The sequence below is a fragment of the Babylonia areolata genome, chromosome 26, assembly GCF_041734735.1.
Source record: "Babylonia areolata isolate BAREFJ2019XMU chromosome 26, ASM4173473v1, whole genome shotgun sequence".
Lineage (NCBI taxonomy): Eukaryota > Metazoa > Mollusca > Gastropoda > Neogastropoda > Buccinidae > Babylonia > Babylonia areolata.
The window spans coordinates 45,826,238-45,851,425 of record NC_134901.1 but is presented as its reverse complement, the minus strand read 5'-3'; the positions used below and the strand labels follow the sequence as shown (position 1 = coordinate 45,851,425).

Here is a 25,188-nt window from a genome sequence, read left to right as displayed (position 1 = left end):
CTGATATAACACGTGATTTGTTTCCCCGGGTCAAGCACACAAATCAAAATCGCACCGAAGCGGAGCTCTGTATTGTAAGTCGGTTGAAATAAAAACTTTATATAGAAATGAGGGCTTCCAGTTTCCTATTGTTGAAAGCAGAATTTTCAACGTGTTGCATATAACACAGATTTCCATATCTTTATCTTGATAAGTACGTCGCTGGGTTGAAATTCTTTGTTACGGTGATCCCAGTTTACAGCTGATAGCCAAGCGTGAAATTGTCAGTGTTTCAATTTTATCATTGAATGATGTTATAAAACAATTAGCCTTGTAACATAAAGAATGCAAAAGTTATGTCGACTCCAGACGAGGTGATACTGATACCACTGCTCACTACTAATGGTGCCACTGCTGTCAACATGATTCGGGCTGGTGATATTTAAATTGATTAAGTTGCATGTATTGTAATCATAGTATTTGGCTCGGGCAGTATGGATTTATTTTTTCACTGGTCATGAATTCAGAACAGCTCCAGGTTGGAACCTCAGGCATACCTTTCTCAGCATCTGCATGCAATACATGCTTTCAGATGACATGACACTTTGACAAGTTAACATACACATCAAACACATTTGCAGGTCAGCATATCCAGCACTCCAACAAATCACCTACATTCGCCAGTGCGCTATATAAGCCTGGGTTTTGTTATTATTAAGAGCGAGCCCAGAAAAAAAAGAACGCAATAGAAACCACTTCTCTGTTCTTACAGAAATACTGATGTTTTTTGTTGTTGTTTTTAAGTTGTATGTATATTTGTGTTTGTAGGTGGAAATGCTGCATTTTTTCACTGAACAAATACAAAACCAGAATAATGAAAAATGTATTTAAAAAATTTCAGGCAAGACATTAATGAAATTTATCATGATGTTTTGAACTGGTTTCAGGGTTGATTTGACATCACAGGATAACTTGTGGGAGAATCCCAAGAGAGAAGTGCAGCCATGACTTCAGCAGAGGTGAGCTTATAGTATCATTGGATGTGAAACATGGGAGGAGATTTTATCAGTTTATGAAAATAACTAACATCAAATGTGACTTAAAGGTGAAATTGCTTTGGTAAACAGTCAGTCTGTGTGTATTTGTCTCTTTCACTCTGTCATGTTTGTATCTTCACATTCAAACTGACATACACTCAACTCATGTCTACTGAAGCTACAATTCAAGAACAGGGTTAGTACTCTGACACGTGTAAGGAGGGAGAAAGGCTGCTGGCAATCTCACTCTCTCTGTGCTCGCATTCTTTCTTCTGGGATGTTGGAAAAGTCTGGAACTGCCAGGCGTAGGCGCTTGCACGTGTATACTTACAGGCCATAACACATTCGGTCTTTGTATGCTTGTCTGCCATATTCTGTGTCTCTGTGAGTCTGTCTCTGTGTATCTGTCTCTTTGTAATTTCTCTCTGTTCCCCCACTTAAACTAATTAGAACTGGATACTGACACTAAATTGAAGTTGTATATCAATGGAGCCTGCTTGACCCATGTTGTCCCAAATGAAATAAATAATCTGATACTCAAGACTCCAGTTATTTTCATGAGATGTTGGCTGAAACTGAAAAGGTTTAACTTAGAAAAAAAAAATTTTTTTTTAAATGTGTATCTGAATAGATTGTCATTTGCCGTAAAATTTGGTGTGCATGTTTAATTGTTATAAAGTGAACAATGAGGAAGGAGCATGTGCAAAGTGTAACCAAATAAAACTTATTAGTTTGTACTATGACAAACAAAATGGAACTGAGTTGCTAGTTCCTGCACTTTGTATTGGTGCACATTAGTGTCACGAGGGACAGGAGTTTTCAGGGAACAGAAACCTTTGTCGACCAGTAATAAGATACAAATAAAAAGAAAAGACATCATCTGGAATACAAAATTTGCTTGCATAAACCAGGTTAATGTCAAATCGATACTTGTGTTCATGAGCTGGACACCACTATATATAATGTAGATGGATTAAAAGTCACAGGATAATTTTTTGGATAAAATTTGGATGTAAGGGTAGGATGCATTTGACATACTACACTACTAGTGGGTCGCTGTATTCTCCACACCCCCTCCCCCCACCCCACCCCGCCCCAGTCAGAAAGGAAATAAAAGGAAGGGAATGGGAAAGAAAGTAAAATTATACTTTTTTTTTTCTTTACCCTGCCCCATTTTGGTGATTGCTGTTTTACTCTTACAGTCTTAGGCTTTGATTTTAGATTTTACTCAGCATCATATTAAATAATTTGCTTCCAGATCCACACCAACTGTTACCAGTAGGCAACCTAAAATTTTAGGGTCACTATGACCTATTTACAGGAGATCTGGGATTATTTGATTTGGCAGTGTTTGAGGAATAAATTTGAATTCTGGGAGCAGGGGGGGGGGGGGGGGAGTAGTGTTTGCAATTTAAAACAGTATGTTTCTGTGAGTGAGGAGAAAGAGAAATTCTGTCAGTAATGAAGAGAGGTGGAAGATTGTATTGTGAATGAATGACTGACAGGACCAGCATTGTGATGTTGACAGGGGGACCTGACCCAGACGGTGGCCAAGCACTACAACCAGCTGCAGGAGACGGGGCTGGAAGTGCGCAAACAGAGCCGCATCTTTTACCTGCGCAACTTCAACAACTGGGTGAAGAGTGTCCTGATAGGTAGGTGGGGAAACCATTGGACAGGGGATTGATGATTGGCAGGTGGGGAAAACATTGGACAGATGACTAATGATTGGTAGGTGGGGAAACCATTGGACAGACTGATGATTGGTAGGTGGGGAAACCATTGGACAGGGGACTGATTGGTAGGTGGGGAAAACATTGGACAGATGACTAATGATTGGTAGGTGGGGAAACCATTGGACAGACTGATGATTGGTAGGTGGGGAAACCATTGGACAAGGGACTGATGATTGGTAGGTGGGGGAACCATTGGACAGAGGACTGATGATTGGTAGTAGGGAAACCATTGGACAGGGGACTGATGATTGGTAGGTGGGGAAACCATTGGACAGGGGATTGATGATTGGTAGGTGGGGAAACCATTGGACAGGGGATTGATGATTGGTAGGTGAGGGAACCATTGGACAGGGGATTGATGATTGGTAGGTGGGGAAACCATTGGACAGGGGACTGATGATTGGTAGGTGGGGAAACCATTGGACAGACTGATGATTGGTAGGTGGGGGAACCATTGGACAGGGGACTGATGATTGGTAGGTGGGGGACCATTGGACAGAGGACTGATGATTGGTAGGTAGGGAAACCATTGGACAGAGGACTGATGATTTGTAGGTGGGGGAACTATTGGACAGAGGACTGATGATTGGTAGGTGGGGAAACCATTGGACAGAGGACTGATGATTGGTAGTAGGGAAACCATTGGACAGGGGACTGATGATTGGTAGGTAGGGAAGCCATTGGACAGAGGACTGATGATTGGTAGGTAGGGAAACCATTGGACAGGGGACTGATGATTGGTAGGTGGGGAAAACATTGGACAGGGGACTGATGATTGGTAGGTGGGGGAACCATTGGACAGGGGACTGATGATTGGTAGATGGGGGAACCATTGGACAGGGATTGATGATTGGTAGGTAGGGAAACCCTTGGACAGATGACTAATGATTGGTAGGTGAGGGAACCATTGGACAGATGACTAATGATTGGTAGGTGGGGAAACCATTGGACAGATGACTAATGATTGGTAGGTGGGGGAACCATTGGACAGATGACTAATGATTGGTGGGTGGGGGAACCATTGGACAGGGGACTGATGATTGGTGGGTTGGGAAACCGATGGACAGAGGACATGAATGGTAGATGAGATTTTTTTCCACATTTCCTCCTTTTTAATGAAACAGGAGATAACTTAGGAATGTTGAGGAAATTGATGACATTGTTTCTACACACACTGATCAATTATTTTCTCAGTACTTGAGAACTGATCTGTATACTGAGAACTTTCATTTTGCTACCCATGTGCTCAGATTGTTTGAAAAGGCTGGCCTCTGTTCTGTCTTGTTTGTGATCATGAACACGCAAGTCAAGTGTCTGAGTGTAAATGAAAATGAAGCGTGCGGCTTGATTTCAGGTGAAACGCTGCAGCAGTTGCGTCATGATAGAGGCCGCGCGCCTGTGACAGTGCTGGACCTGTGTTCAGGGAAAGGGGGCGACCTCCTCAAGTGGAGGAAAGGGAACATCAACCATCTGGTTTGCGTAGGTAAGCTCTGCGTTCTTCCTCTGTGAATCCCACCATGGGGGTGTTTTTGCTGAGAGGACTGGGCTGTGTTGTTACTTGTTCTGTTCAGGATAGAGAATCTGCTTGTCTGGCCAAGGATGGGACTTGGATTTACTTTGAAAAGTTTAATGTTGATGTTGCAGCATTGCTTTGTCTTTGTTACAGTTAATTGTACTTTATTTAGCACTTGTTTGTTGCTTTGGTGATGTGTAGCTAAGTTTTTAGATCATTTTTGCTTTGGGCTGTAGTGTTAGTTATTTAGAGGTGGTATCACTATTAACCCCCTGTTGCTCTTACGCTGGTCTGGGCTGTAGAATTTGTCAGTGGAACTCAGCATTATATTCCCCTTGATTAAACCTTGACATCGCATAACTTTATGATTTTTTTTTTCTTTTAGATATGAAAACACTGCTTCTTAGATCATGTGAAAAATGTGATTTAGGGAGGGAGAGAGAGAGAGTCATATTATTTAAGTATATATGGGCATAGAGAACAGAACAGAATTTTATTCAGTTACGGCCAAAGCCCTTTTTGAAGGGGTGTGAAATGAATGACATTTTGATTTTTTATAAACTCTTGACACCCAGTTCATTTTTCCTCTGTTGGGAACAGAGAGAAAAAGTGAGTTTAAAAACCACATCACTAGTGAGAGAGAGAGTGTGTGTGTGTGTGTGTGTGTGTGTGTGTGTGTGAGAGAGAGAGAGAGAGAGAGAGAAGCCCAGGTAAGCTAAATGGTGTTGTTTTCAGACATAGCAGCCACATCAGTGGAGCAGTGCGAGTCACGCTACAGAGACATGGCAAACAGAGGTCGGGGCCGAGGCAACTTCAGCGACAAAATGTTCCAGGCACAGTTTCTGGTGGCTGACTGCACCAAGGTCAGTTTCTTTTGTCCCACTTTACAGAGCACCAGTCCATCTTCATGCACACACGCAAGCACACGTGCATGCGCGCACACACATGCTTGCACACACACATGCACACACACACACAGAGACACACACACAGACACAGAGACACACACACTTTCTCTCTCTCTCTCTCCCTTCTCCCACACACACACAAACACACACTAACACACACACACTAACACACACACAATCCCAGGCTTACACATGCACTTATGCTCTCACTCAAAACGTCCTCTTTTCAGTGAGGACAAGTTGTGTGTGATGAAGACAACATGTGATGTGTGTAGGTGTGACAACAAGTTGTGTGTGATGAAGACAATATGGTGTGATGTGTGTAGGTGACAACAAGTTGTGTGTGATGAAGACAACATGGTGTGATGTGTGTAGGTGTGAGGACAAGTTGTGTGTGATGAAGACAACATGGTGTGATGTGTGTAGGTGTGAGAACAAGTTGTGTGTGATGAAGACAACATGTGATGTGTGTAGGTGTGAGGACAAGTTGTGTGTGATGAAGACAACATGTGATGTGTGTAGGTGTGACAACAAGTTGTGTGTGATGAAGACAATATGGTGTGATGTGTGTAGGTGACAACAAGTTGTGTGTGATGAAGACAACATGTGATGTGTGTAGGTGACAACAAGTTGTGTGTGATGAAGACAACATGGTGTGATGTGTGTAGGTGTGAGGACAAGTTGTGTGTGATGAAGACAACATGGTGTGATGTGTGTAGGTGTGAGAACAAGTTGTGTGTGATGAAGACAACATGTGATGTGTGTAGGTGTGAGGACAAGTTGTGTGTGATGAAGACAACATGGTGTGATGTGTGTAGGTGTGAGGACAAGTTGTGTGTGATGAAGACAACGTGGTGTGATGTGTGTAGGTGTGAGGGCAAGTTGTGTGTAATGAAGACGACATGGTGTGATGGGTGTAGGTGTGAGAACAAATTGTGTGTGATGAAGACAACATGTGATGTGTGTAGGTGTGACAACAAGTTGTGTGTGATGAAGACAACATGGTGTGATGTGTGTAGGTGTGAGAACAAGTTGTGTGTGATGAAGACAACATGTGATGTGTGTAGGTGTGACAACAAGTTGTGTGTGATGAAGACAACATGGTGTGATGTGTGTAGGTGTGAGGACAAGTTGTGTGTGATAAAGACATGTGATGTGTGTAGGTGTGAGAACAAATTGTGTGTGATGAAGACAACATGTGATGTGTGTAGGTGTGACAACAAGTTGTGTGTGATGAAGACAACATGGTGTGATGTGTGTAGGTGTGAGGACAAGTTGTGTGTGATAAAGACATGTGATGTGTGTAGGTGTGAGAACAAATTGTGTGTGATGAAGACAACCTGTGATGTGTGTAGGTGTGAGAACAAGTTGTGTGTGATGAAGACAACATGGTATGATGTGTGTAGGTGTGAGGACAAGTTGTGTGTGATGAAGACATGTGTGATGTGTGTAGGTGTGACAAGAAGTTGTGTGCGATGAAGACAACCTGTGATGTGTGTAGGTGTGAGGACAAGTTGTGTGTGATGAAGACAACCAGTGATGTGTGTAGGTGTTAGGACAAGTTGTGTGTGATGAAGACAACATGTGATGTGTGTAGGTGTTAGGACAAGTTGTGTGTGATGAAGACAACACGTGATGTGTGTAGGTGTGAGAACAAGTTGTGTGTGATGAGAGACAACATGGTGTGCTTCATTATGGTTGACAGGCCCGTCTTAAAGACATGTATGCAGACCCCAGCATGCAGTTTGACTTGGTCAGCTGCCAGTTCTCCTTCCACTACAGCTTCGAGAGCTACCCTCAAGCCCTCACCATGATGCGCAATGCCGCCGAGTGTCTACGTCCTGGGGGATACTTCATCGGCACCACGCCCAGTGCTTACGAACTTGTGTCAGTGCTTCTTCCTTTTGCCTCTTTAGTTGTTAGCTTGGTTTTTCATCAGCCACTGCCTTTTCGAACTTATTGAAAAAATATTGTAGACAGAAGCTGTATACTTTACAGCTAACTGCGTTCAAAAGAATGAAGATCTGGATACGCAAAGGTGAAATGTGTTATTTAGATATAACTGCAAGATTATGGCTGAATCAATGTGATGCATTCACACATTTTTGCAATGATGAAGAGGAGTGATGATGATTGTCGTGATGAGATTCACAGTGATGATCATGACCAAGATAATGAGTCATGATGATTGTCATGATGATGATGAGAGTCATGATAATGGTAATGACATTGATGAGAGTCTTACTAGTTGTCATTATGATGGTTGGAGTCAAAATGATGGTAATGACAATGAGAGTCATGATAATGGTCTTGATGATGAGAGTCGTGATAATGGTCATGATGAAGAGGAGTCATGATGATCATAGGATTCATGGTGATGGTCATGATGATTACAGGATTCATGGTGATGGTCATGATGATTATAGGATTCATGGTGATGGTCATGATGATTACAGGATTCATGGTGATGGTCATGATGATTACAGGATTCACGGTGATGGTCATGATGATTACAGGATTCACGGCGATGGTCATGATGATTATAGGATTTATGGTGATGGTCATGATTACAGGATTCATGGTGATAGTCATGATGATTATAGGATTCACGGTGATGGTCATGATGATTACAGGATTCATGGTGATGGTCATGATGATTATAGGATTCACGGTGATGGTCATGATGATTGTAGGATTCATGGTGATGGTCATTATGATTACAGGATTCATGGTGATGGTCATGATGATTTTAGGATTCATGGTGATGGTCATGATGATTACAGGATTCACGGTGATGGTCATGATGATTACAGGATTCACGGTGATGGTCATGATGATTACAGGATTCACGGCGATGGTCATGATGATTATAGGATTCATGGTGATGGTCATGATTACAGGATTCATGGTGATAGTCATGATGATTATAGGATTCACGGTGATGGTCATGATGATTATAGGATTCATGGTGATGGTCATGATGATTACATGATTCATGGTGATGGTCATGATGATTATAGGATTCATGGTGATGGTCATGATGATCATAGGAGTCATAGTGATGGTCATGATGATTATAGGATTCATGGTGATGGTCATGATGATTATAGGATTCATGGTGATGGTCATGATTACAGGATTCATGGTGATGGTCATGATGATTACAGGATTCATGGTGATGGTCATGATGATTATAGGAGTGATGGTGATGGTCATGATGATTATAGGATTAATGGTGATGGTCATGATGATTATAGGAGTGATGGTGATGGTCATGGTGATTATAGGATTCACAGTGATGGTCATGATGATTATAGGAGTGATGGTGATGGTCATGATGATTATAGGATTCATGGTGATGGTCATGATGATTATAGGAGTGATGGTGATGGTCATGATGATTATAGGATTCATGGTGATGGTCATGATGATTATAGGAGTGATGGTGATGGTCATGATGATTATAGGATTCATGGTGATGGTCATTATGATTACAGGATTCATGGTGATGGTCATGATAATTATAGGATTCATGGTGATGGTCATGATGATTATAGGATTCACGGTGATGGTCATGATGATTATAGGATTCACGGTGATGGTCATGATGATTACAGGATTCACGGCGATGGTCATGATGATTATAGGATTCATGGTGATGGTCATGATGATTACAGGATTCACGGCGATGGTCATGATGATTATAGGATTCATGGTGATGGTCATGATTACAGGATTCATGGTGATGGTCATGATGATTATAGGATTCATGGTGATGGTCATGATGATTATAGGATTCATGGTGATGGTCATGATGATTACAGGATTCATGGTGATGGTCATGATGATTATAGGATTCATGGTGATGGTCATGATGATCATAGGAGTCATAGTGATGGTCATGATGATTATAGGATTCATGGTGATGGTCATGATGATTATAGGATTCATGGTGATGGTCATGATTACAGGATTCATGGTGATGGTCATGATGATTACAGGATTCATGGTGATGGTCATGATGATTATAGGAGTGATGGTGATGGTCATGATGATTATAGGATTAATGGTGATGGTCATGATGATTATAGGAGTGATGGTGATGGTCATGGTGATTATAGGATTCACAGTGATGGTCATGATGATTATAGGAGTGATGGTGATGGTCATGATGATTATAGGATTCATGGTGATGGTCATGGTGATTATAGGAGTGATGGTGATGGTCATGATTATAGGATTCATGGTGATGGTCATGATGATTATAGGAGTGATGGTGATGGTCATGATGATTATAGGATTCATGGTGATGGTCATTATGATTACAGGATTCATGGTGATGGTCATGATAATTATAGGATTCATGGTGATGGTCATGATGATTATAGGATTCACGGTGATGGTCATGATGATTATAGGATTCACGGTGATGGTCATGATGATTACAGGAGTCACGGCGATGGTCATGATGATTATAGGATTCATGGTGATGGTCATGATTACAGGATTCATGGTGATGGTCATGATAATTATAGGATTCATGGTGATGGTCATGATGATTATAGGATTCACGGTGATGGTCATGATGATTATAGGATTCACGGTGATGGTCATGATTACAGGATTCATGGTGATAGTCATGATGATTATAGGATTCACGGTGATGGTCATGATGATTACAGGAGTCATGGTGATGGTCATGATTAAGATGATGAGTGATGATGATGAGATTCTTACTGATTGTCATGATGATGATGGTGGGAGTCATAATGATGGTAATGATGATGATGAGAATCCTGATTAATAGTGATGATGATGAGAGTCCCAATGATGGTGATGATGATGATGATGAGGGTCATGATAATAGTGATGACAATCATGATGAGAGTCCTGATGATAATGATGATAATGAGTCCTGATGATAGCGATGATCATAATGATAAGGGTCATGATGATAGTGATGACAGTGATGATGATGAGTCAGGATGATAATGATGACGATGACGACGACATTGCAGGAAGCGGCTGCAGGAGAGCGAAGACGGGCGGTTTGGCAACGAGGTGTACAGCGTGACCTTTGAGGAGAAGGACGTCAGCAAACTGCCGCTGTTTGGCGCACGCTACAGCTTCCACCTAGAGGGCGTGGTGGACTGTCCAGAGTTCCTGGTCTACTTTCCTCTACTGGAAAAGTATGTCTGGATTACCTGTCGATCACCATCTGTTCTTGTTGTGTGCAGTGACAGGCGCAGTACCCGAGTGGTTCAAGCGTTGGACTTTCAATCTGAGGGTTCCAGGTTTGAATCTCGGTAACAGCGCCTGGTGGTCAAAGGGTGGAGATTTTTCTGATCTCTCCAGGTCTACATATATGCAGAACTGCTCATGCATGCACTCCCTTTGTGTATATACACAAGCAGAGTATCAAATTTACATTTAAAAATCCTGTAATCCATGTCAGCGTTCGGTAGGTTATGGAAACAAGCACATACCCAGCATGCACACCCCCAAAAACGGAGTATGGCTGCCTACATGGCGGGGTAAAAACAGTGATACATGTAAAAGCCCACTTGTGTACACATAAGTGAATGTGGGAGTGGCAGCCCATGAACAAAGAAGAAGAGGAAGTAGTGTGCAGTTGCGAAGGCGTGCTTCATGTGCTTCTTTTTACTGCATGCTATAATGCCATGTTTTTGTTGTTTTTTTAGTACCTAATCTGCCATTTAACAGTCTGTCATGATTTCATAGAACCATTTCTTATTCTGAACTTGTGTTTGTTAGAATACTTGTTATTGACTCACTTGTGTAAACAAAGTGAGTCTATGTTTTAACCCAGTGTTCGGTTGTCTGTGTGTGTGTGTGTCCGTGGTAAACTTTAACATTGACATTTTCTCTGCAACTACTTGTCAGTTGACACCAAATTTGGCATAAAAATAGGAAAAATTCAGTTCTTTCCAGTCATCTTGTTTAAAACAATATTGCGCCTCTGAGATGGGCACAAAAAAATAAAGAATGAAGCCTAATTATATGCAAACTGCATTTACTGGTATATTTATATTTTTTGTATTCTCTAAACTTGGCACTTTGATCTGATATTCTGACCCAACAGCAAGAGCAGTCATTATTATCATTTTTTGTTCAAACAGGAACTTCTTTTGCCAAGCATGGAAGTTTTATTTATTTTGCAAACGTTTTGGTGCAGATAGTAAAAAAGGGAAATTACTCTGTAATGCTAGGGGAGTTAATTTGCTTTAAACTGATCTTTCTCATCTTAAACATTACATTTTGAAATTATACTGAATACATAAAAAGCTTCTTTTTTTTTTAAGTGTATCACAAGTGAGTCTTGAAGGCCTTGCCTCTCTTGTTTTTTAATATTTTATAACTTGTGGGTGGGTGGGTGGGAGGGGAAGGGGGTGTGGTGAAGCACTAGGTTTCTGTCCACACAGTGACCATGGTGTGTGCTGTGTGTGTGAGGAACACAGAGTCTCTGTCCACACTGACAGTGGTGTTAGTACTAGCCATGTGTGTGAGTGATGAACACAGTCTCTGTCCACACTGACAGTGGTGTTAGTACTAGCCATGTGTGTGAGTGATGAACACAGTCTCTGTCCACACTGACAGTGGTGTTAGTACTAGCCATGTGTGTGAGTGATGAACACAGTCTCTGTCCACACTGACAGTGGTGTTAGTACTAGCCATGTGTGTGAGTGATGAACACAGCCTCTGTCCACACTGACAGTGATGTTAGTACTAGCCATGTGTGTGAGTGATGAACACAGTCTCTGTCCACACTGACAGTGATGTTAGTACTAGCCATGTGTGTGAGTGATGAACACAGCCTCTGTCCACACTGACAGTGGTGTTAGTACTAGCCATGTGTGTGAGTGATGAACACAGTCTCTGTCCACACTGACAGTGGTGTTAGTACTAGCCATGTGTGTGAGTGATGAACACAGCCTCTGTCCACACTGACAGGACAGTGGTGTTAGTACTAGCCATGTGTGTGAGTGATGAACACAGTCTCTGTCCACACTGACAGTGGTGTTAGTACTAGCCATGTGTGTGAGTGATGAACACAGCCTCTGTCCACACTGACAGTGGTGTTAGTACTAGCCATGTGTGTGAGTGATGAACACAGTCTCTGTCCACACTGACAGTGGTGTTAGTACTAGCCATGTGTGTGAGTGATGAACACAGTCTCTGTCCACACTGACAGTGGTGTTAGTACTAGCCATGTGTGTGAGTGATGAACACAGTCTCTGTCCACACTGACAGTGGTGTTAGTACTAGCCATGTGTGTGAGTGATGAACACAGTCTCTGTCCACACTGACAGTGGTGTTAGTACTAGCCATGTGTGTGAGTGATGAACACAGCCTCTGTCCACACTGACAGTGGTGTTAGTACTAGCCATGTGTGTGAGGAACACACAGTCTCTGTCCACACTGACAGTGGTGTTAGTACTAGCCATGTGTGTGAGTGATGAACACAGCCTCTGTCCACACTGACAGTGGTGTTAGTACTAGCCATGTGTGTGAGTGATGAACACAGTCTCTGTCCACACTGACAGTGGTGTTAGTACTAGCCATGTGTGTGAGTGATGAATAGCCATGTGTGTGAGTGAGGAAGACCAGTTTTCTGTGCACAGACTGGCCAAGGAGTTTGGACTGCGCCTGGTGAAGAAGACCCAGTTTGACCGCTTCTTCCAGCAGTACAGCCAGCACCCCGAGCACAGGACACTGCTCAGCAAAATGCAGGCCCTGGAGGTAACGTTCACCGCCTGGCTCTTCTCTCTTGTGTGGCATCAACGGGTGCCGTTGCCCGAGTGGTTAAAGCGTTGGACTTTCAATCTGAGGGTCTGGGGTTCGAATCTCAGTTATGGCGCTTGGTGGTCAAAGGGTGGAGATTTTTCCCATCTCCCAGGTCAACATATGTGCAGAGTTGCTAGCGCCTTTACCCCCTTCATGTGTATACACACGCAGGAGATCAAATACACATGTTAACTCACTCGGGACGACAAGTTTTCTCCCTTGCTTTTCCCCACAGACGGCCCATTTGTAAGGGTTTGGAAAAGAATTACAAAAAATACAAAATACTGTGTAAGAAAATGAAACTTTCAGAACTGGTTTATTACGTGTTGAGATATTACATATAAAAAAAATCAAATTTCTCATCTTATTTTTACAGTTTTACCTATGTAGAAAATACTGCCAATTTTTCACCCCAAATCACAATACCAATGCTCGCTTTCTGCATTAAATTTGCTTTCTTCTTCGTCATCATCCACCTCTTCAATGTCCGACCCTTCAGTTTGTAGCATTTCAAGTACTTCGGCAACCCTAAAACATTGCCGTCACTGCCTTGTTCGCTTCACAATATATATATATATTTTTTTCTCTCAAGGCCTAACTAAGCGCGTTGGGTTACGCTGCTGGTCAGGCATCTGCTTGGCAGATGTGGTGTTGCGTAGCTACTGAAACTGAAACATAAGAGCCGGCTTTGCTAACAGGCTGGCACGTGAGCAGACGACCGGTCAGTGACTTTATCAGCGTGTGTGCGAGACGGGCCACACATCCCAGGATGACCAATCATACTGTTCGATTGTGGAGTGACCCAGAATAGTGCACTCTGCTTGGCTAATCACAAAATCACGTGTACAGCGCATGATGGAATTTTACTTTCAGAGAATGCTATTCCATTCCTTTGTCCGAATCCGAATACGTTTTATGTAGGAATGCATGAGCATTCCTTCGTCTGGAGAGAGTTAAAGATCCTGCAATCATTGTCAGCGTTTGGTGGATTATGGAAACAAGAACATAGACACCATGCACACCCCTGAAAACGGAGTATGGCTGCATGCATGGCTGGCTAAATAAACAAAACGGTCATACACGTAAAGTTTTACATGCCTGAGTGTATGTGTGTGTGCCTGAAATCTGATTGAATGACACAGGAGACGAATGATGAGCACCCAATGGCAGCTGTCAGTCAGCTCTACCCAGGTAGGCAACCTGTTGTACAAATGACCCCGAGTTTGTAAAGCGCTTAGAGTCGGGACTCCGACCGAGGATAGGCGATATATCAGTATCCATATCATCAGCAGCAGCATTGTCATGGGTCCAGGCCTGTTCACTGTGTGCTGTCCTGTCCAGCAGTTTCCACTTCGTTGGTGTGGGATTGTCATGGGTTACAGAACTGTTCAGTATGTGCTGGGTTACTTTACCTCTGTTACGTTGACAGTTGAGTCTGTTGTATGTTGAAGAGAGAAAGGGGGTAGGGTGCTTTGGTGGTGGGGTGAGGAGGGAGGGTACAGGTGGGGTGATCCCTGGCCTTCCTGCAGCACTGAAGGTGGGGAAAGCAAACTACTGATGTGTGATGACAACAGAGAGAGCTGTTCCATCTGTCAGAAGTTAACTTTGAAGTAGTCCAATCTGAAAGTTTAATGCATTACTCTTCATGATTTCGCCATTTTTATTTGTATTTGTATTTCTTTTTATCACAACAGATTTCTCTGTGTGAAATTCGGGTTGCTCTCCCCAGGGAGAGCGCGCCGCTATACTACAGCGCCACCCATTTTTTTGTATTTTTTCCTGCGTGCAGTTTTATTTGTTTTTCCCATATTTTGTCACGCTCGATCGCAGTTTGTTCCGATGTTACGCCAAAAAATGAATTGTTCTGGCGAGTTTGTTTTCGACTACATAGCATGGTAACATGCTTTCCTGTCATGACACTACCCAGATGCTCTAGACTTATTGATCATGAGGCCAGGGCAGTCACTACTTGCCTTGGTCTCACGTGATGATGCTCAGTAAATCGCTTGCATGTTCACATTGAAACAGCATTGAGTGGACCAATCAGCGTAATTGTTTCCCTGAACAAGAGAGAACTGATTCAGTTGCGTCTCTGTCAAACATCTTCTGTGCCTGTTGGCTTGGAGTCAAAGTGCTCCTAACAAATTTCCTTATTGTTCATACAAACACTTGACAGGGTTTTGCATCTGTGATTATGCTTGGAGCGTTAGACAGAAAATGAAGAAGAATGAGCGTTGACAGTGACGACTGTGCAGCCCTACCCGGCAGACAGTGGCAGGGACCTGGTGGGGATGGCTGACAGCGACTACAGTCAGGCAGCTCACTTCCTCACCCAGCACGCACAGGGTTCGGCACAGCCGCACTCGGCCCCCAAACTGGTGAGCTGAGCTGGTTTTTGTGTTTGCTTTTTTTAATGAGATGGGCATCTCCTGTATTTATACAGAAATGGTATTTTTGAGAGGCCCACATGTCATTCTTGATGAATTGCACAAATCTGTTATGAAAATTTTAAGGCATACGGTAGTGCTCATAGACTTGTAAAAAAAATTTTTAACTTTTTAATTTGCTTCATTGAGGCGGTATCCCACAAATCTGTTATGGAAATTTTAGCGTGTACTGTAGCGCACATAGACATGGACATTTTAGGGTGTACTGTAGCGTACATACACTTGTCAAAAAAAAAATTTGTTTTTATTTGCTTCATTGTGGTGGTTGATGTCCCGTTCTGTATTTTTCACCATTGCCTATTCCTGTCTCTGAACTCACAGAGGCAGGTTGTGTGTGTATCCAGGTTGGTGTGGTTATGTTGAAGGTTGTCTGTTGTGTAAACAGTATCCAGGTTGGTGTGTTTGTGTTGAAGGTTGTCTGTTGTGTAAACAGTATCCAGGTTGGTGTGTTTGTGTTGAAGGTTGTCTGTTGTGTAAACAGTATCCAGGTTGGTGTGTTTTGTGTTGAAGGTTGTCTGTTGTGTAAACAGTATCCAGGTTGGTGTGTTTATGTTGAAGGTTGTCTGTTGTGTAAACAGTATCCGTGTTGGTGTGTTTTGTGTTGAAGGTTGTCTGTTGTGTAAACAGTATCCAGGTTGGTGTGTTTATGTTGAAGGTTGTCTGTTGTGTAAACAGTATCCAGGTTGGTGTGTTTGTGTTGAAGGTTGTCTGTTGTGTAAACAGTATCCGTGTTGGTGTGTTTTGTGTTGAAGGTTGTCTGTTGTGTAAACAGTATCCAGGTTGGTGTGTTTGTGTTGAAGGTTGTCTGTTGTGGTCTGTTGTGTAAACAGTATCCATGTTGGTGTGTTTGTGTTGAAGGTTGTCTGTTGTGTAAACAGTATCCAGGTTGGTGTGTTTGTGTTGAAGGTTGTCTGTTGTGTAAACAGTATCCAGGTTGGTGTGTTTGTGTTGAAGGTTGTCTGTTGTGTAAACAGTATCCAGTCTTGTGTTGAAGGTTGTCTGTTGTGTAAACAGTATCCAGGTTGGTGTGTTTGTGTTGAAGGTTGTCTGTTGTGTAAACAGTATCCGTGTTGGTGTGTTTTGTTTTGAAGGTTGTCTGTTGTGTAAACAGTATCCAGGTTGGTGTGTTTGTGTTGAAGGTTGTCTGTTGTGTAAACAGTATCCAGGTTGGTGTGTTTGTGTTGAAGGTTGTCTGTTGTGTAAACAGTATCCAGGTTGGTGTGTTTGTGTTGAAGGTTGTGTAAACAGTATCCAGGTTGGTGTGTTTGTGTTGAAGGTTGTCTGTTGTGTAAACAGTATCCGTGTTGGTGTGTTGAAGGTTGAAGGTTGTCTGTTGTGTAAACAGTATCCAGGTTGGTGTGTTTGTGTTGAAGGTTGTCTGTTGTGTAAACAGTATCCGTGTTGGTGTGTTTTGTGTTGAAGGTTGTCTGTTGTGTAAACAGTATCCAGGTTGGTGTGTTTGTGTTGAAGGTTGTCTGTTGTGGTCTGTTGTGTAAACAGTATCCATGTTGGTGTGTTTGTGTTGAAGGTTGTCTGTTGTGTAAACAGTATCCAGGTTGGTGTGTTTGTGTTGAAGGTTGTCTGTTGTGTAAACAGTATCCAGGTTGGTGTGTTTGTGTTGAAGGTTGTCTGTTGTGTAAACAGTATCCAGTCTTGTGTTGAAGGTTGTCTGTTGTGTAAACAGTATCCAGGTTGGTGTGTTTGTGTTGAAGGTTGTCTGTTGTGTAAACAGTATCCGTGTTGGTGTGTTTTGTGTTGAAGGTTGTCTGTTGTGTAAACAGTATCCAGGTTGGTGTGTTTGTGTTGAAGGTTGTCTGTTGTGTAAACAGTATCCAGGTTGGTGTGTTTGTGTTGAAGGTTGTCTGTTGTGTAAACAGTATCCAGGTTGGTGTGTTTGTGTTGAAGGTTGTGTAAACAGTATCCAGGTTGGTGTGTTTGTGTTGAAGGTTGTCTGTTGTGTAAACAGTATCCGTGTTGGTGTGTTTTGTGTTGAAGGTTGTCTGTTGTGTAAACAGTATCCAGGTTGGTGTGTTTGTGTTGAAGGTTGTCTGTTGTGTAAACAGTATCCAGGTTGGTGTGTTTGTGTTGAAGGTTGTCTGTTGTGTAAACAGTATCCAGTCTTGTGTTGAAGGTTGTCTGTTGTGTAAACAGTATCCAGGTTGGTGTGGTTGTGTTAAAGGTTAACACTAAATACGCTCATGAATCTGACTTGTAAAACGAAGCTTACACACTGCAGTGCAAGAAGAAGTAATGAAAACAAAGTAGGGTGTGATACTGTACGGTCATTACATCAAATTGTATTTCAGTCACTCGGCCATAAAGGAGCCATTTTTTTCTTAAAATCCATATATTCCATCTTCAAAAACTGGACATATTTCTTCATTTTGTAATTGTTGTTCAGATGTTTTTGGAATGCATTTACAATAGATGTACTTTAGTTAACAAGGCTTTGCTATGGGGAAAAAACAACAACATCAAAAGCCTGTAAAATAATCCGGTGAGGCATATCTTCCATGTTTTTTGGGGTTTTTTTTATGTGTGCCAAAAAGTTTGAACTGGATACTGGATGTGAACCTGTCACAGTGTTACACGATGGGAGGTGTGTTGCTGACAAGTATTTTGCTTTGTCTTACAGGGGACTTTGTCCAAGGCAGAATGGGAAGCAACAAGTAAGTGTTAGTGGGTACTGTCAGTGTTACATTGGTGTGTGTGTGTGAATGTGTGTTGAAAGTATCATTTCTTTTTCTTCTGAACTGAGAAATCACACACGCGTGCGTGCGCGCGCGCGCGCGCGCGCGCACACACACACACACACACACACACACACACACATGGGGAACATTGAAACCAATGCAGTTTGTGATAAGTGTGTGGTAAGTTTGGATGAGAAATCACTATGCTTTGCACAAAATGTAAGTGAACAAAGATTGTGTTGGTCTTTTGCATGCGAAGGCAGTGCAGATCCCTTGATTGCTCCCTGAGCAGTACACATTCTTCTTTGTTGAGTTAGAACATGCATTACTAAACATCACATCTGTTGTACATTGAATCAGAACAGGCACTACTGAGTATCACACCGGTTGTGTGTTGAATCAGAACAAGCTTTTCTGAACACCATCATTGTCTTGTGATGATGATGATGTCTCATCACTCCCTCACCTGTTCCATCGTCATTGTCTTGTGATGGTGATGATGTCTTGTCTGTCTCATTACCTTCTGCATCATCATTGTCTTGTGATGATGATGATGTCTTGTCTGTCCCATCACCTTTTCCATCGTCATTGTCTTGTGATGATGATGATGTCTTGTCTGTCCCATCACCTGTTCCAGTTATTGTCTTGTGATGATGATGATGTCTTGTCTGTCCCATCACCTGTTCCATCGTCATTGTCTTGTGATGATGATGATGTCTTGTCTGTCCCATCACCTGTTCCATCGTCATTGTCTTGTGATGATGATGATGTCTTCTCTGTCCCATCACCTGTTCCATCGTCTTTGTCTTGTGATGATGATGATGTCTTGTCTGTCCCATCACCTGTTCCATCGTCATTGTCTTGTGATGATGATGATGTCTTGTCTGTCCCATCACCTGTTCCATCGTCATTGTCTTGTGATGATGATGATGTCTTGTCTGTCCCATCCATCACCTGTTCCATCGTCATTGTCTTGTGATGATGATGATGTCTTCTCTGTCCCATCACCTGTTCCATCGTCATTGTCTTGTGATGATGATGATGTCTTCTCTGTCCCATCACCTGTTCCATCGTCATTGTCTTGTGATGATGATGATGTCTTGTCTGTCCCATCACCTGTTCCATCGTCATTGTCTTGTGATGATGATGATGTCTTGTCTGTCCCATCACCTGTTCCATCGTCATTGTCTTGTGATGATGATGATGTCTTGTCTGTCCCATCACCTGTTCCATCGTCATTGTCTTGTGATGATGATGATGTCTTGTCTGTCCCATCACCTGTTCCATCGTCATTGTCTTGTGATGATGATGATGTCTTGTCTGTCCCATCACCTGTTCCATCGTCATTGTCTTGTGATGATGATGATGTCTTGTCTGTCCCATCACCTGTTCCATAGTCATTGTCTTGTGATGATGATGATGTCTTGTCTGTCCCATCACCTGTTCCATCGTCATTGTCTTGTGATGATGATGATGTCTTGTCTGTCCCATCACCTGTTCCATCGTCATTGTCTTGTGATGATGATGATGTCTTGTCTGTCCCATCACCTGTTCCATCGTCATTGTCTTGTGATGATGATGATGTCTTGTCTGTCCCATCACCTGTTCCAGTTATCGTCTTGTGATGATGATGATGTCTTGTCTGTCCCATCACCTGTTCCATCGTCATTGTCTTGTGATGATGATGATGTCTTGTCTGTCCCATCACCTGTTCCATCGTCATTGTCTTGTGATGATGATGATGTCTTGTCTGTCCCATCACCTGTTCCATCGTCATTGTCTTGTGATGATGATGATGTCTTGTCTGTCCCATCACCTGTTCCATCGTCATTGTCTTGTGATGATGATGATGTCTTGTCTGTCCCATCACCTGTTACACCTTCCTTGTCTTGTGACAGTAGTGATGTCTCACTGCACACCCCCCCCCCCCCCTTGTCTTATCTGTCCTATCCACCTCACCTGTCTCTTGAGGACCCCCACCCCCACCCCCCACTTCCTTCCCTCCCATCCCTTTGGGCTTTCACAGGGTATTACACTAGCTTTGTGTTGATGTTCACGGTGTCTTGACATTCTCGTGTGGATGTGTGCTGCTGACTTTGCAGTTGGATTTTGTGTGAATCGGCAGTCTACCTTTGATTGTAATAGCATGCGGTTGTAACTGTGTGTGTGTGTGTTCATTCTTTTGTTTTATGTCTCTCTCAATGGTGATTTGATATGGAAATCCATCCTCTTCCCCACCCTACCCCTGCCTCATGTCATCACCACTTTCCCTCCTCATCTCTCCTCAATTGACTCTGTGTTTGTGTGTGTCTGTGTGCAGCCATCTACCTGGCGTTTGTCTTCCAGAAGGTGGAGTGAGGACAAGAACGACCAAGGTGTGTGTATTACAGACAGGTGACCATGGTGTGTGTAGTACAGACAGGTGACCATGGTGTGTGTAGTACAGTCAGGTGATCATGGTGTGTGTAGTACAGTCAGGTGACCAGGTCAGGTGACCATGGTGTGTGTAGTACAGACAGGTGACCATGGTGCGTGTAGTACAGACAGGTGACCATGGTGTGTGTAGTGCAGACAGGTGACCAGGTCAGGTGACCATGGTGTGTGTAGTACAGACAGGTGACCATGGTGCGTGTAGTACAGACAGGTGACCATGGTGTGTGTAGTGCAGACAGGTGACCAGGTCAGGTGACCATGGTGTGTGTAGTACAGACAGGTGACCATGGTGTGTGTAGTACAGACAGGTGACCATGGTGTGTGTAGTACAGACAGGTGACCACCATGGTGTGTGTAGTACAGACAGGTGACCATGGTGTGTGTAGTACAGTCAGGTGACCAGGTCAGGTGACCATGGTGTGTGTAGTACAGACAGGTGACCATGGTGTGTGTAGTACAGACAGGTGACCACCATGGTGTGTGTAGTGCAGACAGGTGACCATGGTGTGTGTAGTACAGACAGGTGACCACCATGGTGTGTGTAGTACAGACATGTGACCATGGTGTGTGTAGTACAGACAGGTGACCACCATGGTGTGTGTAGTACAGACATGTGACCATGGTGTGTGTAGTACAGACATGTGACCATGGTGTGTGTAGTACAGACAGGTGACCACCATGGTGTGTGTAGTACAGACAGGTGACCACCATGGTGTGTGTAGTACAGACATGTGACCATGGTGTGTGTAGTACAGACATGTGACCATGGTGTGTGTAGTACAGACAGGTGACCACCTTGGTGTGTGTAGTACAGACAGGTGACCACCATGGTGTGTGTAGTACAGACAGGTGACCATGGTGTGTGTAGTACAGACAGGTGACCACCATGGTGTGTGTAGTACAGACAGGTGACCATGGTGTGTGTAGTACAGACAGGTGACCACCATGGTGTGTGTAGTACTGACAGGTGACCATGGTGTGTGTAGTACAGTCAGGTGACCATGGTATGTGTAGTACAGACAGGTGACCACCAAGGTGTGTGTAGTACAGACATGTGACCATGGTGTGTGTAGTACAGTCAGACAGGTGACCACCATGGTGTGTGTAGTACAGTCAGGTGACCATGGTATGTGTAGTACAGACAGGTGACCACCAAGGTGTGTGTAGTACAGACAGGTGACCATGGTGTGTGTAGTACAGACAGGTGACCACCATGGTGTGTGTAGTACTGACAGGTGACCATGGTGTGTGTAGTACAGTCAGGTGACCATGGTATGTGTAGTACAGACAGGTGACCACCAAGGTGTGTGTAGTACAGACAGGTGACCATGGTGTGTGTAGTACAGTCAGACAGGTGACCACCATGGTGTGTGTAGTACAGTCAGGTGACCATGGTATGTGTAGTACAGACAGGTGACCACCAAGGTGTGTGTAGTACAGTCAGGTGACCATGGTGTGTGTAGTACAGTCAGACAGGTGACCACCATGGTGTGTGTAGTACAGTCAGACAGGTGACCACCATGGTGTGTGTAGTACAGACAGGTGACCATGGTGTGTGTAGTACAGTCAGGTGACCATGGTGTGTGTAGTACAGTCAGACAGGTGACCACCATGGTGTGTGTAGTACCGTACAGTCAGGTGACCATGGTGCGTGTAGTACAGTCAGTGGACAGGTGGAGTGGACCACCGTACACTTAGTACAGGCCTGTGGATTTCATGCCAAGTCGACCGATTTCTCCACAGAGAAATTCTCATTGTGGTGTGTTGCTCGTGCTCACAATACAAGCCTGAAATATGCATTGAAAGGACATGTACTCGCGCGGTTTGAATATCCATTTTATCCAATTGTGTGTGTCTGTGTGGACATGCAGTTTGTACAGATACGTGTGTAGATACGGATCTCTGTGTGTACATTCAGGTGTACAGATGTGTATTGTGGATCTGTGTGCATATGCTGGTGTACAGGTATGTGTGTATGCATGGATCTGTGTGTGTGTGTGTGCATATGCAGAGATACAGGTATATTTTCAGGTATGGATCTGTGTGTCTGCTCATGGAATTGTACAGATATATATGTATAGTTATGGTTCTGTGTGTGTGTCTGTGTGCATAATGATGTGAGGTATGTTTGTTGGTATTGATCCTTGTGCTCCTGTGTGCACATGCAGGTGTGCAGATGTGTGTGTGAGTATGGATCCGTGTGTGTTCATGTGTGTGTGTGTGCACATGCAAGTGTATATATGATTGTATGTGTGTAGGTATGGATAATGATGTGCAGTGATGTGGAACAAAGTGAGCTGACAGAGAGAAGAGTGCCATGGATTCAGATGAAAGAGGCGTGGATGTGTGTTGTGTGGCTTCATCCAAAAAATACACAGTAAGAAACAAAGTACAAAACCCAGAGCTTTGATATTTGCACACTTTGTTGGTGTTGAAAGTGATTCACTCTTTCGTTGTTCTTAATGTTCACCACCCTCTCTCTCTCTCTCTCTCTCTCTCTCTCTCTCTCTCTCAGATGCACAGTCAGTTATGTACAAAGTTGATATTGTGTATGTTTCGTTAAAAAGAATCATGTCCTGAAAGTAACAGTAGTAATCATCATAAATGCGTCTGTTTTGTGCATTGTGTAAAAGAAGAGATGAGAAAGCAGCAGACCTTGTGGGGTATGCACAGATTTGGCCGTGTGGAGCAGTCCTTTTCTGAGTGTCCTCCTGGACGGGTTTCACTGTGGACAGTCCTCTCTGCATGGGTTTTACTGTGGACAGTCCTTTCATGAGTGTCCCTCTGCATAGGTTCCACTGTGGACAGTGCTTTTCGAAGTGTCTTTCTGCGCAGGTTCCACTGTGGACAGTCCTTTCCTCAGTGTCTCTCTGAACAGGTTTCACTGTGGACAGTCCTTTCCTGGGTGTCTCTCTGAACAGGTTTCACTGTGGACAGTCCTTTCCTGGGTGTCTCTCTGAACAGGTTTCACTGTGGACAGCCCTTTCCTGAGTGTCTCTCTGAACAGGTTTCACTGTGGACAGTCCTTTCCTGGGTGTCTCTCTGAACAGGTTTCACTGTGGACAGTCCTTTCCTGAGTGTCTCTCTGAACAGGTTTCACTGTGGACAGTCCTTTCCTGAGTGTCTCTCTGAACAGGTTTCACTGTGGACAGTCCTTTAATGAGTGTCTGTCTGAACAGGTTTCACTGTGGACAGCCGTTTTCTGAGTGTCTCTCTGAACAGGTTTCACTGTGGACAGTCCTTTAATGAGTGTCTGTCTGAACAGGTTTCACTGTGGACAGTCCTTTCCTGAGTGTCTCTCTGAACAGGTTTCACTGTGGACAGTCCTTTAATGAGTGTTTGTCTGAACAGGTTTCACTGTGGACAGTCCTTTCCTGAGTGTCTCTCTGAACAGGTTTCACTGTGGACAGCCCTTTAATGAGTGTCTCTCTGAACAGGTTCCACTGTGGACAGTCCTTTAATGAGTGTCTCTCTGAACAGGTTTCACTGTGGACAGTCCTTTAATGAGTGTCTGTCTGAACAGGTTTCACTGTGGACAGTCCTTTAATGAGTGTCTGTCTCTGAACAGGTTTCACGGTGGACAGTCCTTTAATGAGTGTCTGTCTGAACAGGTTTCACTGTGGACAGTCCTTTCCTGAGTGTCTCTCTGAACAGGTTTCACTGTGGACAGTCCTTTAATGAGTGTCTGTCTGAACAGGTTTCACTGTGTACAGTCCTTTCCTGGGTGTCTCTTTGAACAGGTTTCACAGTGGACAGTCCTTTAATGAGTGTCTCTCTGAACAGGTTTCACTGTGGACAGCCCTTTCCTGAGTGTCTCTCTGAACAGGTTTCACAGTGGACAGTCCTTTAATGAGTGTCTGTCTGAACAGGTTTCACTGTGGACAGTCCTTTAATGAGTGTCTGTCTCTGAACATGTTTCACTGTGGACAGTCCTTTCCTGAGTGTCTCTCTGAACAGGTTTCACTGTGGATTGTCCTTTAATGAGTAACCCTCTGTATTGGTTTTACTGTGGACATTCCTTTCTCAAGTCTCTCTGCACAGGTTTCACTGTGAACAGTCTTTTCCTGAGTCATGTTGGCTCATTCAGTCTAGTCATAATCGGTGTTCTCGGTTCTACTGTTCACTGTTTAAGACTGGCGGTACCGCTGCAGAATGGGTTAGGCATTGGACATCTGATCCTGTGTGAATTACTTCCATGCAGACGCTGCCCTTGTTGAATGTCCTCTACATGACCGTGTCTGTGGTGATTTCTGGCAGGAACTGTCAATGTTGGATTGCCACAAAGATACCCAGCTCTGATGCTGAGTCATGCTTGGTATCGTTTTACATTTTGTTTCTCAGTGCTGATATTGATTATGTATGATGATGAAGTGAGTGTTGTAAATGTGCAGTGAGTATAATTATATGTGACAAAGAGGTCCGATTTGAGTTGAATTTGTGAGATGAGAGGAAAGATGACTTGTGCTGTTGAGTGATGTTAATTACCCCCACCCATCCCCCAAAAAATGTATTTGATGTGGCCCAAAGGCCAGCCGGTTGTGTTCATTATGATTTGATTTAAATCGTTTTGACTGTCTTTTAGAATAATTACTGGTTTGTGTTGAGAACAAATTTCTGAAATAAATGATGAAGTCTT

At 43.4% G+C, this 25,188-nt stretch overlaps 1 protein-coding gene across 10 annotated transcripts; it reads left to right on the top strand.

Annotated features, from left to right (window-relative positions):
* LOC143300436 (mRNA cap guanine-N(7) methyltransferase-like) lies at window positions 1–25,188 on the top strand. 10 transcript variants are annotated; one of them, XR_013057648.1, is made up of 13 exons: window positions 1–74; window positions 927–998; window positions 2,545–2,671; window positions 4,107–4,235; window positions 5,001–5,128; window positions 6,879–7,060; window positions 10,192–10,362; window positions 12,817–12,934; window positions 15,235–15,357; window positions 18,062–18,095; window positions 20,440–21,937; window positions 22,025–22,094; window positions 22,151–25,188. XR_013057648.1 is itself a non-coding variant. In XM_076614095.1 (12 exons), exons 2-11 carry the CDS (start codon window positions 984–986, stop codon window positions 20,475–20,477), a joined length of 1,065 nt encoding a protein of 354 aa, XP_076470210.1. In that variant the 5' UTR covers window positions 1–74; window positions 927–983; the 3' UTR covers window positions 20,478–20,494; window positions 24,754–25,188. The 10 variants fall into 10 exon arrangements, 4 of the variants coding, with proteins under 4 accessions (XP_076470210.1, XP_076470209.1, XP_076470207.1 ...); XR_013057644.1 differs by having other exon boundaries at window positions 22,025–25,188; XR_013057643.1 differs by having other exon boundaries at window positions 20,440–21,946; window positions 21,978–25,188.

Bases quoted from the DNA above. Each gene is read 5' to 3' on its own strand.
- LOC143300436 (XM_076614095.1), top strand. The intron at 2,672-4,106 runs GTAGGTGGGGAA...GCTTGATTTCAG, and splicing joins GGTGAAGAGTGTCCTGATAG to GTGAAACGCTGCAGCAGTTG. The intron at 12,935-15,234 runs GTAACGTTCACC...ACGACTGTGCAG, and splicing joins GCAAAATGCAGGCCCTGGAG to CCCTACCCGGCAGACAGTGG.